A 19570-nucleotide genomic window follows, 5' to 3' on the forward strand; every position below is an offset into this window, starting at 1 on the left:
GATATTTCTTCAGTAATGCAGGTGGGTCCCAATAAAATACTTTGATTGAGGCCAATGTTATTCCCACGCAATGATGCATGCATATGCAGAACACATTATGTGCGCCACGCATGATCAACGATGGCACCATCTTTATAAATGCCTAATTTCGGGTAGGCAGATCAAACTTGTCTGTTTAATTACTAGCAAAATCTTGCAAAAACAAAACAGTTTTCTACACTCAACTGTGCGTCATGTCTGGTGAGGCTATTTACTTTGCTCTTACCCGAATGAATTGCGGAAAGGTCAGAAAATTATGCATGGAACATCGGGAGGGTCCATTTTTGGAACTAACCCAACGCAGAGACTCCGTGCTTCAAAAGGCTTTGTATTCTAAACAGGTGGACTTGGTCCTGGACTTGCTCCAGGATGCTAGACTTCGCTGGCTACAAGATTTTCACAAAAAATTAGGGGATCATGTCAACAGGGAAGGAAACAACATTCTCCACGTCGCAGCAACTCATGACTCTTGTCTCTCAGCTGCCGTTAAAATTCTTAACTATGCAGGTCATTTGCTAACCTTCAAGAATGACGTGGGAGAGACCCCTATCTTTCTTGCAGTCCAATATGGCCAAATCAACATGTTCAAGTATCTTAACCATCAAATTGAAATAATAGCTCCTGATCCAGAACGTCGTCTATCCTTCTATAAGAAAGCCAATAGGTACGAAACTTACACAATACTTCACGAAGCCATGTACAACGACCATTTTGGTATGTCTTCCTTTCAAGTTTTTATCAACAATTGAAGATTTCTACTAGCTGCAACTTATCAGTTCTTCGTAACCTAATTGATCCAATTTTAATCTACATGTAGAACTGGCCTTGTACATAGCAAGAAGAATTCCAGATTTAATCTGCGAAAAGGACCATAATAATATGACTGCTCTTCACTTGCTAGCTATTAATCCATTAGCCTTCAGCAACCTGGATTGGAAACTGCCCGACTTCCTCATTCGTTTTCTGTTTGGAAGTTTTTGTAAGCTACCGCACTCCCACAGATATATCTATACTTAAGGTCCACATATGTTTGAAAGGATTATAATCTCGGAATAACTACATTTTTTTTTCTTAAATGTAAGTATAATCACATGAGATTGTATTGCAATCACTTTTTTGATACATTTTCATGGGATTATAATGCATTAATTTCCTCGCAAGGTATTATAGTCTCGTAGAAATGGACTAAAACAATGATTGAGATATGAACTCATGGGATTATAATCTGTTAGAATAGTTATGTGTTGCACGTAATTACATTCAATATATCACACCATAATTTCCATTGCTCACTCTACTCGTCTGTCAATCTGTATCATTCATTTAGCTTTCCAGGAAGATTCTACCGGTGATACCATGGGAGCTGCTTGTGTAGGTAAAATAAATGATATAGTAACAAAAAGAAATTAAGTAGTCATATGATTGTAATTGAGGACTGTCTTTTGAATTAAATTTTTATTTAACATTATGAAGCTAAGTCAAGTTTTTCGATGAGGATACCGTCGTGGGAGAATATGAAAAGAAAATATCGAAGACATTATGCTGCTCTGCAACTGGCTTACATTCTAGTCCTAAGAGATACGAGCTGGATAGAAGCCGTCTCCCCTGATGCTGAAGCTGCTTGTTCGGCAGACTGCCATGGCATAAAGCTGGTGAAAGCAGATGAGTATTCAGGGCGAGAGTCGATGAAACCACCAACACCTTTGATCTTAGCAACAAAGTATGGGTGCTTGGAGATAGCCCTTATGATTATAAGAGAACACCCTTTCACAGTTGAGCAAGTTGGTCCAGAATATGGCTCAATTTTACACTTGGCCATCAAGTACCGGAGGATGGAGATATTCAATGCTGTGATGAAATTGCAGATGCAAATAACTAGGCTGGTGAGACTCGTGGATCAACAAGGAAACTCCATCTTGCATATGGTTGCTCTAAATGCTACACAACTAGCACAAGTTAAGAAAAGCTATATCCCTTGGGACTCTAGTGAATTAAACGATGCAACACGCAACCCTGCTTTTGAATTGCAAGAGGACCTGCTCTTATTCCAGGTGTGTACAAATGAATGATTTAAGAGATTGTTTGGAAACATGCATTTAATTTCAAATGATAAGATTTGAGTTGTCATTTCAAATTCTCAGATTTAACTAATATTTGAATGTCTGGATTTCAAATGAAATCCAAATCCAAATTCCCTAACAGGATATTTGATCAAATCCAGAATTTCAAATGAAATCCAGGTTTCCAAACTGGCCATAATATTCTTCTATTCGCCAGCATAGAGGATAAATACATGAGATCTAAATCTAATTTTTGAATTGCAGCGGGTGGAAAGGACTCTCATGACTCACTACCATAAAACACCAAACACCGATTATCTGCAAGCCGATCAATTATTTGCTGCAAACAAGGAACCACTTCGAGTGGCTGCCCAAGAATGGATGAAGCGAACAGCAGAGAACTGCGCTGTCAATTCAGTCCTCATCGCAACCATTGCCTTTACAGCAGCATATACAGTACCAGGCGGGACAGATGATCAAAGCGGTTCTCCCCTTCTTCTGAATCACACACTGTTTGTTGTTTTCACTGTTTCTGATGTACTTTCCCTTGCATCCACAATAATAGCCGCTCTTTTGTTTCTTTCCATCCTCACTTCGTCCTTCCGATTCAGAGACTTCAAGGAGTCGCTTCCAAAGCGTCTGATGTTTGGAATCTCATGCCTCGTATTCTCATTGATAATGTTGACATTGGCATTTGCAGCAACGATCACCCTCATGATCAGGAGTAGGCAAAGACCCACCAGAATCGCCTTATATGCCGTCGCATTTCTCCCCTTCAGCGTCTTGATCGCAACCTACATGCTTTTCACTGTGCCACTGAGACAAACAGTAGAATACACAATTAGCAAAGTCAAGTTGATTTTTCCCATGTTTTATGTTAGGTACGGCGTCTCCAAAACCTGGACAAACCTTAATGTCGAAGTTTAAATACACATATCCATCGATCATCATCTCGATCTCCAGGAGTTTCCAGTGGTTTATTACCTAGTAATCGTGACTCTGCAATATATGTAGTATTGTTTCAAGTGTTTCTAGTTTATCTAATTTATTGCTGCAAAGTGTTTGCCGGGAATTCGAATAACATCCGGTATAACTAAGGCCTCATTTGTTTATTTCTTAATACAGCTGAATGATTATGGTTTAAATGAACATCAGACTACGTGATATGCTTATTGAATACGACCCAAGACAAAAAAGAAATCTGAGGGACGTTAACTATGAGGCAAGGAAATGTAACCAGCACTAATGACTACTCGATTTTAGTAAAGATAATATGACAACCAAGATAATCTTCCAGAGTTGTAAAAGTTAGCTTTCTTAATCATTTCAACCGGAAATGCAACTACTACTTGCTTCGAAATCATTATTAATATTTCTTGCTACATCTCACCATGTCTTGGTTCCGGGATGATGCATGTTTTCAGAACATCCTTGCGGATTTCTTCACTGCCATGCTGTAGTTTAAATTTTTATCCCGATGCACATAAATCCGCTGCAGGTACAATGCTTAATTTAAGCCTATAAATGACTGTTGTCTGGAGCAGCAATTTAAGGAACTGAATTCTCAACATCATCATGTAACATTGTAACTTGCTTGTTTAGCTTATAACATAGAAATTCATACTAAGAAATTATCAGCCACATTAACTACATACGTTGTGAATCAAGAACTACGCTCACACTTTTTTCAGAGAGGGCTACGACTTTGAAGCTAGAACTGAACTAAAAAACTTAACCAAATGTAGGCTTAGTAATAGCCAACTCAGACTCTGGAAAATGATAGACAACCTCATATAGCTACTTTATCTTCTGATTTGGCACTGAAGTTACAAAAAAGCCCACATCTGCCTTGTCAGAAGTAATAACTCTGACGGGAGACATAAGTAGCCAGCGGCTTCCAATCTTGAGGAATTACATCCATTGCTATGAGAGTTTTTGCATTTGAGAGTGAGGTTAACTGCACTGAAAATGGTCCCCTTAATGGTCCTCCGTTCATGATCCAATTCGCTCCCCATGAATGACTCATCTCTAACCACTCACTTGAACCTGCCTGCAGAGTGCACAGTGCACACACCAGTAAATTGAGTTTACTAATTTGGTCCATGTCACAAAAGATTCAAAGTGAAATATTAAATTGAGTCATCAAGAAAATTACAAGAATAATAATACCTGTTTGATATGCATAGATCCGATATCACCATCTCCATCCTCGAATTCGACTAATAGAGAAAGCCAGTAAGCTGTTGACCCTTCATTCACCCGAAATGCAACATTTTTCCCCGGGGACACACACGATGTCCTACAAAATCGACAATTAATCAAGTAGCCTAACAAGGAACAAACCATGATTCTTCTTTCGACATTGCCCTCAGATCATGCTTCAACAATTTTGGTATAGTACATCAGAACTACTTTTTTTTGGTCAAACTACTGGTACAAAACAGCTGATCATACTCATGACATAGTCTATTGACTCAAGAACGAAACTACTAAAAATAGTGAAGGGCCTACTAAGCAAAAGCCTCAAATGCAGTGACAAAAAGAGTGGAGACAAAAAAATTAAAGCAGGTACCGTCTAAACAAGACTGGGATAGTGCCGCGATTACGTAGCTGGTCGCGTTCACCAGGATTAGCCAGGCTGCCGAATGCAGCACCACTTAGATCGAACTGAGTGCGCGCAGGGCAGCCAGGACACTCATCGGTGACGATAACAGTAACGCCTCTCGGAGAACAGATGGACTTGTCCATGCACATGACGTTGTAACATTCACCACAACCTTCGCCACCTTTGAACAGAATCGGACTCACTGCAGCAACTCTGCCCCTCAATGGTACCGCATCAACCATCGGTCCGTACCCGCATGCACCACCTGTTTTTCAATTCGAAAAATTAAATCAGGTAACCTGTAACAATTATTTTAATGGTTCACGACATTCTCGCAATAAAATCACAGGTTCAATCTCGTATCCCGGACATAATAAACAGTTCGTGCATAAAAAAATTGTAAAAATGTCGAATTATTAGAATTGCTAGAAACCGAAAGTATAAAACGAAAATACCATCACTGCCATCGCCTTCAGGGCTACCGTACCATGAAGCAACAGCTGGATGCCAATCCACCGCAGCGGAGAAAGAATTGATGGGTAACAGCAGCAGCTGGAAACAGAGGAGGAGTTGTAGTAAAAACAAGTGGTGAAAACCGTCCATTATAACTCAAGTTACTCAATTGTTTGCTAAATCTTTTTGTGTTCTCTTGCGCTCGGTGATAAACTTTTGGTAATGCATTGGTGTGAGAACATGTTTGAATGTTTATAAGATCATTTTCTCTTCACGCATTGTCATTTTGGAATTATACGTGATTACGTGAATCTTTTGTTTTATATTGGCGGGGATTATGTCAATCCTTACTAAAATTTACATATATGGGACCTATTAAACATAACTTTGATTTCTGAAAAATATGTAAACTGAACAAATTTCACGTAGCATCCTTGTATAGTTTTTTAGATGAGTATATATACTTTTGTAAATTATTCAATATCGTATAGTTCTTATTTTCAAAAAAAATAAAATATCGTATAGTTCTTAATTGCTTATTTTTGGAAATAAATATGTAAAAATTTGGTTAAATTATTTCCAACACCATAAACTGTTAACTACTCTCATAACTGTTGTAAAGACGGAAACTGAAATTGATCATGGGCTCATCTAGACATTAATCACATAATCCGAATGATTGATACTTATTAGATATAACAACATTTAATTAATAAAACATATTATATTAGTTTTAAGAAAGTGTTATGATTATCGGTTTAAAATCCGAATTGCCAAGAGTTTCTTGTAGCGAATAATCTGGTGACTGATCGGTCAAATCAGCTAATTTTAGGCCTAAGCTCCCATATTCTCACTTATTTTCATATAAAATTTTTATAAAATATAATTTTAATAACTTAAAATTTTTATTATAGAATAAAATTTAAAAATCTTTGCTTTTTATTAAAAAATAATAGAATTTATGAGATTTTTATAAAACTTGTGTCGAATCCTCTTTACCAAACTTATACAATCTATTACGACAACCATAGTTTAGTTCAAGCCGATTTCAATCGAAGGAGCATTTTTAATGGAGTTGACTATAATGGTGGCTAATTTGAACTCGTTGGATATTATGTAAAATTTGTGAAATTTCTAAGACATTTTGCTTCGATGATATTGACTATATTAGTTGATTATAATTTAAAAATAGTATATTATTAATATTTTAGATTGTTATAAATAGATTATATAACTTTAATATGATAATAAGTAATGTGTATCTTGCTTAGGGCTGACAATTTCGTGTTTCGGGTCGGGTTGATAGTTGCGGTTCAAAAATTTTACCCAACTCGAAATTTTAATGGGTCGGGATACCCAACGCCAACCTGAACGCGACCCGCACTACCCGTGGGTAACCCGAACCCAATTCGAAATATAATATATATATATTAATAAATATATATTTTAAATAATAAAAAATATTATTTTAATCCAAATAAATTTATTTATATTAAATTAAATACTTTTTATTGAAGATATTCCATTAAATAATAAGAAGAGCTCTGCGTTGGTATTTTAAAGAAAGAAAATTTGTCGGTCGACCTGTAGGGAAAAAAACTCGTGAATACACTTATTCTGGACTGAAGTATCACTTCCATATTACAATATAGAAATACAATTCTTTACTAATCATAACATATAACTACATTTGCCTAACCATATCATATCAATTTTTTACTAATCATAACATATAACTTGAAATGCCTTTAACTATTGTATATTGGTTCATTTTTTGGTTTGAGTGCATTAGCTTAATGAATTAGATAAATTCTTTAGTAATCATAACTTATCACTTGAGTTGCCTAACTACATTAGATCAATTCTTTACTAATCATAACATATAATTCGAGTTTCCTTAATCGTAACTAAATCAAATTAGCATGATAAGAACCCTTAACATTCATGCATGAAACCCTTAACATTCATGCATATGGAAATTCATAAAACATTTACCCATTATTGTAATATTATGTGTGCATAGTTTTTTTGACAAGATACAGTAACTAAATCTATTAAGAAATACGATAACTACATTAGATAAATTCTTTACTAATCAAAACATATAACTCGAATTGTTTAACTCATTAGATCAATTCTTTATTAATCATAACATATAACTCGAGTTGTCTTTAACTACCGTATATTGGTTCACTCTTTGATCTGAGTGCATTAGTTTGATGAATTAGATAAATTCTAACTAATCATGACATATAACTTGAGTTGCCTACAATCAATTCTTTACTAATCATAACCTATAACTTGAGTTGTCTAACTGTATATTGGTTCACTCTTTACTTTGAGTGCATTAACTTGGTGAATTCCTCGCAAAGAATATTTTTATTTTGAATATGTAGTTATTCGTAATTAATAATGTATAATGATTGATGAAATGAATGATATTAATGAGTATTTTACAAATATTTTAAGGACACATTCATTCAAAAGTATTATTTTATAATAATGTATAAGATATTATTATTAATAAATATCAGAGTAATTGACAAATTGGTGGCTGCAATTTTCCGAATTTTACAAGATGGTGGCCGGATTTTTAAAATTACATAATGGTGGCCGCAGTTTACTTCCGCCTTTTAATAAGGTGGCGGCCGTGAACTTCTGTTAATTTTCCTCCGTTAACTCCGAAAAATAAAAGAATAAACGACAAAATGGTGGAAATCCGGCCAACCTTTTGTAAAATTTGGAAAACTACAACCACCACTTTGTCATTTACTCTTCTATTTTTCGGAACGGAGGAAAATTAACGGAGGTTCACGACGGCCACCTTATTAAATGACGGAAGTAAAATCCGGCCACTATTATGTAGTTTTTAAAATCCAGCCACCATCTTGTAAAATTTGGAAAACTACGGCCACCGCTTTGTCATTTACTCTAATATTATTCATGTATTTATTAGTAATTATCAATGTATAATAATTGATGAAATGATCCAATGATAACTGAATTACTATTGTTAGTATTCGTTAGATACTCCCTCTGTCCCAAAATAAGTGTCGCTTTGAAATTTTTCGCGTAATTTCAAATGTAAAAAAAATATTTCTACACATTATTTTTCAAATTTCCTTTTTCTAAATAAAAATATAGATGTTAAACTTTTATTCAGAAAAATAAAATTTCAAAAATAATATGCCGAAGTATTTTTTTTTCACCTTAAATTACGTGAAGAAAGTCAAAGTGACACTTATTTTGGGACAAAGAAAGTATTAAGGAGATTTAATAATTAGATATAATTAATAGCATATATTAAATATGTAGTTGTTAGTAGTTAATAATGTATAATGATTGATGAGATGATCTAATGATAAATAAATTACTCTCTCTATTTTTTTTATTCGACGCTTTGACTTTGGGCACGCACTTTTAAGTTCTTTGATCAGGTAGTTAGAAATATTATTTTTAAAATTTTTTTTCTCTGAATAAAAATATATAACTAAAATTTTTATTCAAAAAAACAATAAATTAAAAATAATAATTTTTACTACCCGGTCAACTCATCAAAAGAAGGGTGCCAAAAGTCAAAACGTCAAATAAAAAAGACAGGAGGATTATTAGTATTTGCTACATACTCCCTCCGTCCCTGACAATATACATTGAGGGACGCGGACGGGAACACGGCACGAATTTTAATACTCCTGCAAAGTGTAGTTGTGTAAATTTTTTTTATAAATTTTGTTTTTCTGAATTAAAGTTTGGGATATAATTAATAACATATATTAAACATGTAGTTATTAGCAGTTAATACTGTATAATGATTGATGAGATGATCTAATGATAAATAAATTACTCTCTCAGTTTTTTTTATTTGACGTTTGACTTTAGGCACACTTTTAAGTGCTTTGACCAGATAGTTAAAAATATTATTTTTTAAATTTTCTTTCTCTGAATAAAAATATACAACTAAAACTTTTATTCACAAAAAAATAACTTAAAAATAATAACTTTTACTACCCGGTCAATCATCTAAAGAAGTGTGCCAAAAGTCAAAATGTCAAATAAAAAAAACAGAGGGATTATTAGTATTCGCTAGGAACTCCCTCCGCCCCCTGGATAGTATACACCCAGGGACGCGGGCGCCCTCCGCCCCCTGGATAGTATACACCCAGGGACGCGGGCGCGAACATGGCACGGCCTTTAATGCTCCTGCAAAGTGTAGTTATGTAATTTATTTTTTAAATTTTCTTTTTTTGAATTAAAGTTTGGATGTTAAATTTTTATTTAGGAAAAAAAATCCTCAAAAATAAGTTACATAACTATATTTTCTAAGAGCATTGAAATGTGTGTCAAGCAGTTGAAACGTATAAAATTAAATGGGAAAAAGAGTGTATTAATTAAGACATAATAATTAGATATAATCAATGAAGGATATTAGATATGTAGTTATTAGTAATTAATAATGTGTAATAAATTAAATGAAATAATTATTAGTGTAGATATTAATGAGGATATTAATGATTAAATTGGCTCACCAAAACCCATGTTGTAAAATTAAATGGGAAAAAGAGTGTATTAATTAAGACATAATAATTAGATATAATCAATGAAGGATATTAGATATGTAGTTATTAGTAATTAATAATGTGTAATAAATTAAATGAAATAATTATTAGTGTAGATATTAATGAGGATATTAATGATTAAATTGGCTCACCAAAACCCATGTTGTAGTATTATATATACTAGCCTTTAACCCGTGCGAAGCACGGGCGGGTATATAGTTCGTAATTTATTATTTATATTTAAATTTTAACGTCATTTTATTAGTATTTTAATATTAATAGATTGAATTTATTTAAATTATATTATTCGACTGATTATATTCTCTCCCGATTACTTGAAAATGGACAAACCCCATATATATATAATACATTTAATCCGATTTTAGTACATGTAGATTTAAAAATTAAAAAAATCAGAAAATTTAAATTTTTTCCAAACATAGACGATCTTGTAATACATTTGAAAGATTCAGTAATCTAATCAATCGAATTTCAACATAATTCTGTAATGTTGATTTTTTTGACAAAAGAAACTTTTAAGATTAGAATTTGAAAGGGTTATGTAATGTGTGGTGTTTATATTGATATAGAACACGTTAAAGTTAAAAAGAGTTATATAAAGTTTCTTGTTAAAAAAAGATATTCAAAATTATTATTTATAATTTTATTTATAACATCATTATAATTTTTTAATGAAATATTATATGATAAGATATTGTTAAGAGTGTTTTTAATATTTGAAACTGTTTAACAATGTAAGACTAATAGACTCCACATTTGTAGAGTTGTAGTACCAAAAGGAGAGTACCAAACCAAAAAATATAACTAAAATCTAGGACTACAAATTATACCCATGTTGGCTTATTATAGTATAGTATAGATAATAACTAGCATTAGTGCCCGTGCAAGGCACGGGCACCACTTATTTTTATAATTGGACTCGGACATACTCGATAGAAGAAGTGTTGTACGAAATGTGAGAGAATGTATACTAGAATGTATACTATGTAAAAATACGGCTTAATACAAAAAACAAAGCTCTGATTGATATATGCAGTAGACAAGTCTCTCTGTCTCATGAAATAGGAATAAGTGGAAAGAAACTCTGGAAACGGCTTGAGCCTTCTGGCGCTGAGTATATTGAAAGATAGGATCCTTAACCTGTCACCCAAAAAATGAAAAATTAGGTCCCTATAAAAAGGTCGTTTAAGACTACTTTTGTTCTAGAAATCAAGTTAATTGGTCACACCACTGTAATAAAAAACAACAATATGTCATTTTATTGTTACGTTCCCTTCCTACACTGAAAGCTCTTATCCTGAAGCCTAAGAGTATATACATATAATTACAGGAGGGGGATATGCAGGCACAAATTTGATATCAGAAAATGATATTTTTTGATTGTGTATACATGGAGTATTTTATGACATTGGATCTCTTTAATAGGTGATGATGACAATTAACTAAATATAAAAATATAACCATGGTCGGTAGCTTACTGCTCTTGCTTTTCTGGACCGCTTGCTACACATGATTGCATCAAACTCACTGCAATTGTCACGATTTCCATTAGTCCTGCCAAGTTCCATTACTTGTGCAAAACTCTCTCTAGAAGCTGCTGGCTACATGATTAAAAAAAGTCAGATTACAGGATTTTGAGTCACTGAACATAGAAAATCAGAAAACAAAACATCTTTTACTTGGTAAATTTAAGGCAGTTGTTGACCAAACAAACCTGAGGTCTGCTTGTGGGGGTTCCATGCTCTTTCATCTTTACAACACCTCATATTATATTATTATATTATGAATATAATACATTTTTTAATAATGTTTTAGAAACTTTCTACTTGATACTAATAATTTGTTGTAAAAGAAATTATCTTCAGCAAAATGCATTTATCAAGCACACGCTTGTACACTAATGTGAGCGGCGGACATAAAGTTTATGATAGGATGACTCATGTGTTATCTCAAAGTTCATATATGGTCTCAGGTTCCCACTTGCCACTTGTTATCGTCCCGGTGTCAAGCAATTTTTCCGTCTCTTTATCATAATTGCACTTGATTTTACACCGGTCTTATTGTCCAGCGTCATGTTAGTCTCCTGTAGTTTGCCCCACTGTCATGTTAGTCTCTGATGGTCTGCTCTCTGAAAAGCTTTACACCAATGTACTCCTCATCAGACTTTGACATCATATTTATATTATATCTCGGTTGCTAGGTATCCTGCATGAAATACTAATATGGGACTTAGAAATGTAAATATAATTATGTAGCTTATTAAAAGAAAGTTATCATGGATGCTTAAAAAATCTTACTAAATTACCTTTTAAAAAAAAACTGCTTACTAAATAGACCTGATTGATTACCTACAAAAAATTGACCGTCATTAGCCAACTATTTTAAACTGTAAAGTTTAAGGTCGCTCAACCTTTCAATTCAACAAATAATAATTAAAACCACATAAAATGGAAAAGATATCCCTTAGCTCATAAGATAGTTATTAACATTTACAAGACCTCGAAGGTGAAAACTTGCACAAGTGTTTTCTTCCGCACCATTCATCTTTGGAAGAAATATCCGTACCATAAGGCTGAAGAAGAGAAGAACTTGGTGACGGTTGGAAGCCAATCTTTAAAGTACGTTCCAGAGTCTGACTTTGCGTGAGACGATGCACCAGAATGAAAAAACAGTGATCTCAAATAAAAAAATGAATATCACATCGGTCTTTATATAATTTTCTTAAATTAAAGCTAACCTCTAATGTATGTAAAGTGAGGGTCACATAATACTTTCTTAAATTGTTCACATTTATAAGTCACTGATAAAAATGTTAACTCACTCTTAAGATATAGCGTAATTTTAATAATATCTTAGATATTTAATTACTCCAATACCCTATCACACCTCGGGCCAATCTTAATACTCAAAAATCCAAATCGCACAATCATTCAATTCCGAGACTGCCAAGAAATTCATTTCATACATGTAGAAAAACAGGTCTATATTAATACTAAAAAAAATCGGCTTACTCAACTAAATAATACTAAAAAAAAAGTCAGATTACTCAACTAAGTAACATGTGATAGGACAATAACAAGTGACCCATTATCTCTCAAAAATATGGAAGCCATTAACCTATTAATACTCATATGTCATATCATTTCAATAAAATACATAAGATATATATATATACTTGTTCTATGTATTATTCCTCAATAAAGATTGACATTGTACTTTTTTATTTTAATGATGTTTATTTAGCATTAGTAAAATATATTATGATAATTTTAACTCTAAATCTTATTTTCATTTATAAATTCAATCATATAATATCACATAAGTATTTTTTTTTTTTGACGAATATCACATAAGTATTTTAATTTAATAAAATTATATGTATTATCTATCATTTTCTTAACTTCAATATCATATGATTGAAGCAAAATTGAACTTAAAAAATGTATATGTAAAAGTTACTTAAAAACTAAGATATGTTTAAATTTATATAAAATAAACTTCTGAATTAAGCATTGATTAAGAGTTGAAATCCACTCTCGAAGCCACCTTTAAGTAAAATCATCCTCAAAGTATATGGCATACACTGAAATATTTAAAGGATGCTGCTCAAGAGTGGAAATAAAAGGAGTACCTCTTATTGCATGACATAAGCATACATAACACGTGCATTTCCTAATTTTTTGGTAACTACTTCACCATTTAAATGGTGACCTTGAGTTCCAGAGCCAAATTTAGCTGTAGAAAAAAATGGCAGTAGCCAAACTCTGGTTAGGGTATACCATGACTCAGAGTAAATTAATATAAGAATACACTTTTCTGGTCATTCTTGTCCAACATTATTGGTCATGTTTATTGCCTGTCTTATGATCTGGAGATATATATTGTTCATCATGGCACCTTCACTTTTCACATTTTAGGTTGTATGTAAATCATCCGCTGTCCATCTACAAGATCCCGAGTTCTCTGAGAGTGGTGTAGATGATATCACAAAGCTGACTTATCTGAATGAGCTTGGGGTTTTACAGAATATAAGTTACCGCTACAATCTCAATGAAATATATGTAAGAAGTTATCTTTATTGTACTTAATTTCTGTCTAGGTGTATAAGTTGTAATTGTGGAAACTTTTGTGCTGATGACATTCGCTATAGTTAGGTGCTACTTGCATATGTTTATTTGCTTTGTATATCTATATGACCTGAAAAATCCTATTTTTCAATTTTTTTTTTGAGATGTTTTAATGTCTACAGTCCTCAATAGAGGCTGCACTTAATTTTTTTTAATTATTTATAATTGTTTCTCAGCACTAAATGTTTAAGTTTTTTCTTGTCTGTAGACTTATACAGGTAAATATTAATTGCTGCGACTCCATTCCAAATTCTACCACATTTATACGACAAGGATGTGATGGCAAAGTATAGAGGGGCTGCTTTACATGAGCTGAGCCCGCAACCAGTTGCTATTGCAGACTGAGCATACAGGCAAACCTCAGATATTACTGTCTCTGATGAACTAATTAAGTTGTTATTTTGCTTTTACAGTGCATAAAAGTAAATGGAATTCTGAGTGCAGGCAAATGGTCAATGAGGGATTAAGCCAGTCAATTGGTTAGTGGAGAAAGCGGAGCTGGTAAAACTGAAAGTATGCATATCAATGAAAATTTTGTTTTAGAATTTTTGTTTCAAATATTTTATCGAACTTATGCGGAGTAATTTAGTGTGGACTTTTTAATCTTGGCAGTCTAATCCTGTTCTTGAAGCACTTGGTAATGCTAAGAATATGAAGAACAATAACTCAAGGTGTCATAGTTTGTTTTCGATAACCCTCTTTCCTAACTTTTAAATTTTGGAGTTAATATTATATTTTTGATTTTTTTTTTCTATTTAATACACTTCATATTCAAATGTGAAACATGGCAGCCGTTTTGGTAAGTTTGTGGAGATTCAATTTGATACAGGGAAGGATTTCAGGAGCTGCTATCAGAACCTATATGTTGGAAAGGTCCCGTGTTTGTCAGGTCTCAGATCCTGAATGAAACTATCACTGCTTCTATATGTTTTGCGCTGCATGGTAACCGACACTTCTAATCTATTGTAAGGACTTACATCTTTAAAGCAATGCATACTATCTTCGCTATGTGTTTTGTATTTTAGCTAGTTTATTAAGTTGTAACTAACACTACAATTTTGTTTTTGGTTGTGGTCAATTAAGCAAATGTAAATACTCACACACATGCCTCCATTGAGACTTGAACTTCAATCACTTATTACCAAGAAAAGAGGGGTATCCTCTAGGCTAATGCCTTGTGCTTGAAATATAGAATGAGTCAAGGACATAGTTGTTGTGAACCTTCAACAGGGAATTTCGAAATTGGTAGACTGAAGTGTTATAATGAAGATGTAAATGATATTAAGACTAGAGGCTAAGCAACAATGAGAAAATAATATGCAGGGTTATATGAAGTATTATAAAATTATATACGTGTATAAAAACATACTTTGGTCCGGTACAGCCCATGGTTGTCCCTAATCCTCCATTAAGCTTCAACACCAAAAGTTTGTCCATAAGCTTCTGAACCTCCGCAAAATCTACACCATTCAGATCCTTGCAGTTATAATATCAGGCATATTTCAATAACTGAAAACAAACACCAACTTTGTGATTAGAACTTAAAAACCCAATGCAACTAATAACTGCATATAGTGAATGTAACAGTTCTGTAGCCACAGGTGGCATACTGTCATAAGGCACTACAATCTCATATGTAGGAGTCTGAATCTTACTCAATTCAACATGTTGTGCCTCAACACTTCAACATAAAAAAATCACAAAACAAAATAATGTCTAAGTTTCTACTCAAAACAAATACATCTCCCTAGCTCCTTTCACATCTAAATAGCAATCAAATGAATAAAAATATAACTTTAACAAAACTCAAAAGCTTGAATACGTATAGTACCTAATATAATATCCCTACCTGCATTATAGATTGCAAAACAAAATTAAGCACATCACCACAAAAGCTATCATAAATTTTTGTTTCCTCTCGTGTTGTTATAAATCAGAATCAAAATCACATTCTCTATACACTCGATTTACCCGGTGTTGGTTCTAGTAGGGTGGTCTGCACCCGGGGTTTACTTCTAAAGGTTCCCTGCAAAAAATTAAAGAAACTTGGATTATAATGTGCCTAAAGAACTTCCATCATCTCATTAAGGTTCAAATTTTTCTTGACTTCGTGCAATTTTTTCTTAGTTAAGTTAGATTGGATCACACGCTTGCCTGCAAAAATAAAAGGAATATGTAAACATCGACCAACAAATCTGATTCATGCACAGAAAGTAATTTTAATGCTCAATTTTCATACCAAGTCTTCTATTGCTTTCATACCAAGTGCCTACAAGTGATTGTATGAGGATTGAGCAATATATTTATTCTATAAGTTAAAGGATAGGTGACATCAGAATTTGTTTATCATTATGAATTTAACTCCCAAAATATATTTCATTAAAATCATTTCTAGTCTTACAGGAAAACTAATACAAACACATATGAGAGGTGGACTTATAAATTAGATTATAACTAAGAATAATTAATGCATTCTTCTCAGTCTTATTTTCTATCATGACTCACATCTGTGGGTAAAATTGAAACACTTGCAAAAACTCGTAAACCAGGACCTACAGGAGCTTTAAAAAAATGGAAGTAAGAGTTTTTAGTAGAGAAGACAATAAGCTGAATAATACATAAACAGGAACAGTAGCTAATTAGCTACTGGATCCAGTAGCTGGTTAGCAGAAGACACACCTTGCTCGATCCAACTGCACAACTTCTTGGCTTGGTTGTGGAGTAAGCACCAAACCTGCCACAACCCTTTACCTCCAATGAAACTACTGCTTCTGCAAGCTCCGCATCTGTCTCTCCAGACAATTGAGCAGTATTCTTCACTTCATATTTGAGCCCTTCAATGGCTCCACCAGCATTGTACATGTCTACAAGTCCAAATGGTGCAAATTGGAACCCAGGTGCCAACATTTTAAGTGGTGTAACTGTAATTCTGTCGCGCTCAAGAATCTTTAGGGACGTGGGCATGGCTATATTATAAGGCAGAATATGAATGGTACTGCTCTGGTGGCAGTATAGGGCACATGTACCGTTCCAGTTATCATCCATGGAAATGTCTGCAATGAGGTGCACATCATGACCCGTGATAAAGCCATTTATTGCATCAGACTGAGTTTGATAGAATATGTTTTTTTCTTTCAGTGTTGTTCCATGCTGCTCCTTGGCAGTTGTAGATACCAGACACTCCATTATACTCGTTCATGTTCCGAATCTTTAACAAGCTGAAACAAAAAAAAAACTGGTTGGGATCCTTTATGTATTAATAACACTCCAAATGTAGTAGACACTCGGACAAATGAATTTTCTATATCGATTGCAGATTTCTTATATCTTATTAGCGAGATTTTACATGAGTTGGGTTAGTTATAAACTTAGAACTTCCTCAAATAAAGGATCCAATTGAATGTCAAAAATTGCAAATGATCTTTGCATTCAAGAAACTTGATAATAAAGTAAACTGATTTGGAAAACTTGTTTCTTAGAGTTATTAAGTAAATACCAGATAACTTTCTAGGCCAAACAATAGCAATATTCTAAAAGGATCAGAAAAGATAAATTACATTACAAATGTAGGAAAATCATATCCTTTTCACTTGTCATGACATTTTCAGATAGCAAAACAAAGGATATAATGTAGTTACTAAGTAAAGCAGTTCATGTTCGTAACTACTGACCTAACTCCATCACGGGCTGGATCAGAGAATAAACAGTCCTTGGTGGGACGGCCGGACAAGCATGCTCGGCGGATTGACCCATCCGGTAAAACAAGTTTTTAAGAAGATGAAAATTGTGATTCCCAGGTGCATCACTGTAACAAGAAATCGTGAATTGTTATGTTATAATGTGTACCTCCAAATACAGAGTTATTGACTTTTAAGCACTTTTACTAACAGCCATTCAAAATCCACCTCTGAAAACTCATATACACACAGGCATACAATTCATATGCAAAATTAACAACAAGGAACAATAAGGCATTATGAGGACACCAATTTAATAATACAACGTAGGAAAATAAAAAATCTGAAATTTTCTTAAATGTCAGAGATGTAGTCATACCTAAATTTGTATGATCAATTTAGCTCATCTAATCTTACAAGATAATATACCTGGCGAACTATTATTTATCTCATGCTGCCATGCGGTTTCTCGAGAAGCTAAACATAATACATAAAAAATAAGAAACACTGTAATTTTAAAGTAAATGCCACCAAAAAAAAATTCAGGATTTCTAGATGCAGTGTTTTTCCTAACCAGCTTATAGTATAATTTGGAACTTTTTAAGAAAGCACATCTTGCTACCATGTTACATCTTAAATTTTGAGTAGCTCCAATATCTTATTATATTGTCGTCCTTTCAAGAAGGCAGTTGAATTATCTCGCATAATCATTACAGTTAAGACTGTAAAGGAGTTCAGTACTTTGCGGGCTTAATGATTGGATAAAAACTTGTTTGTGGTCTATTCAAATATTAAATAAATTATAGTCGAGCTCCAAACTACAAACAATCCGGACTCGAACATGGAGTAGTTTGGTTATTTGAACTTCTGACCAGCCTGCCTAATAGATGTTAGGGAACAATTGAAAACCTAGATAGAATTTAATATATAAAAGCATACAGGACCTTTGGCTTGTCAAACTAAAGTAAGTAGTGACAAACATGATAATCGAGCTTATATTGAGCTGAACTCGATAAAAAAAATTCAAAAACTAAAAACTGATCTTCGAGAATCAGAACTTTAAAACTATATATTTTTGGGAAAACACATTTTTCAATTTCGAATAAAACTTGAACACTGCAGTGTCTTGATTAATTGACGTCAAGTCTATGGTATCCAGACACAGCCCAACTCATTTTACCTTTACGTTCCTGACTGCAGTGAAGAAGCTGGATATAGATTGTTAAAAATACTTGATGGATAGTAAACCTTGTATAGACAGCTAGACACTTAGCTAGAACCAACCTCAACCAATTTGATATCCTTTCCTGATCGTCTGGATGATTGACACCACATATACCTAAACAAACAGCTCGAACAGCTGACTTCAAAAAGGCCTCGCTCATAACTTGTACCAATGTATCTGTTGTTGTTGTTTCTGCAAGCATAGACAGTCAAATAACTCACAGTAAAATACTCAAACATCACAATGTCCCCTTCTTATTTAACGCATTCACAAGAACCTAATATCGAAAAATCAACACCCCTAAGCGACTAAGCCTACCTCAATATGATCAACCCCATACCCACAAACACAAACACACAAAAACAAAAGATATAATTAATGGGTTAAGACAAAAGGGCATTACCTCCACCACTGTTGTGATTATAGCAACCAGCAACTGTCCGGGCAAGAACCAGAACTGGGTCGGCGAGTTGACCGGAAAAAGGAATACAAACACAGATGAGGAACGGATTATGCTGGCGGACAGATGGAAGAATCCAGGGATGATCGCATATTTTCAATTCACACTGAGAAGGCTCGGAGGGGTATTAGCGTCAGTTCAATTGGGATTAAGATTATGAAAAGAGAGGTATCCAGGTTTGGAAGGGTGTTAACGTCTTTTTAGGTTGAATTAATTTGCTCAGGAGAAGGAGTGATAATAGATAGATTATTGCTGACACTATCAAGTATTAATCCCCTGACAAAAAAAAGGTATTTTCACTGTAAAGTTGGCTGTACACCTAAAATTTATTCAATCCAATCGAATAA

At 33.6% G+C, this 19570-nt stretch overlaps 3 protein-coding genes across 3 annotated transcripts; 1 reads left to right on the forward strand and 2 right to left on the reverse strand.

Moving 5' to 3' along the window:
* Positions 1-114: 114 nt before the first annotated feature.
* LOC108211200 (uncharacterized) lies at positions 115-3220 on the forward strand. The gene is made up of 5 exons (XM_017382734.2): positions 115-753; positions 857-1018; positions 1367-1414; positions 1513-2090; positions 2364-3220. Exons 1-5 carry the CDS (start codon positions 234-236, stop codon positions 3024-3026), a joined length of 1971 nt encoding a protein of 656 aa, XP_017238223.1. The 5' UTR covers positions 115-233; the 3' UTR covers positions 3027-3220.
* A 706-nt stretch (positions 3221-3926) lies between these two features.
* Positions 3927-11484, reverse strand: LOC108212204 (expansin-B3). The gene is made up of 6 exons (XM_017383930.2): positions 11449-11484; positions 11213-11335; positions 5160-5256; positions 4672-4969; positions 4269-4398; positions 3927-4149 (listed from the first exon to the last, which is right to left on the reverse strand). Exons 1-6 carry the CDS (start codon positions 11482-11484, stop codon positions 3952-3954), a joined length of 882 nt encoding a protein of 293 aa, XP_017239419.2. The 3' UTR covers positions 3927-3951.
* On the reverse strand, positions 10519-19473 carry LOC108214205 (probable galactinol--sucrose galactosyltransferase 6). The gene is given in 12 exon segments (XM_064088645.1): positions 10519-10874; positions 11213-11939; positions 12040-12082; positions 12300-12370; positions 15231-15321; positions 15833-15887; positions 16541-16990; positions 16992-17079; positions 17533-17632; positions 17635-17666; positions 18823-18955; positions 19167-19473. Coding segments are annotated over 10 exon segments (1059 nt in total). The 5' UTR covers positions 18924-18955; positions 19167-19473; the 3' UTR covers positions 10519-10874; positions 11213-11911.
* Positions 19474-19570: the final 97 nt, after the last annotated feature.

This window comes from Daucus carota, chromosome 3 (assembly GCF_001625215.2).
Source record: "Daucus carota subsp. sativus chromosome 3, DH1 v3.0, whole genome shotgun sequence".
Lineage (NCBI taxonomy): Eukaryota > Viridiplantae > Streptophyta > Magnoliopsida > Apiales > Apiaceae > Daucus > Daucus carota.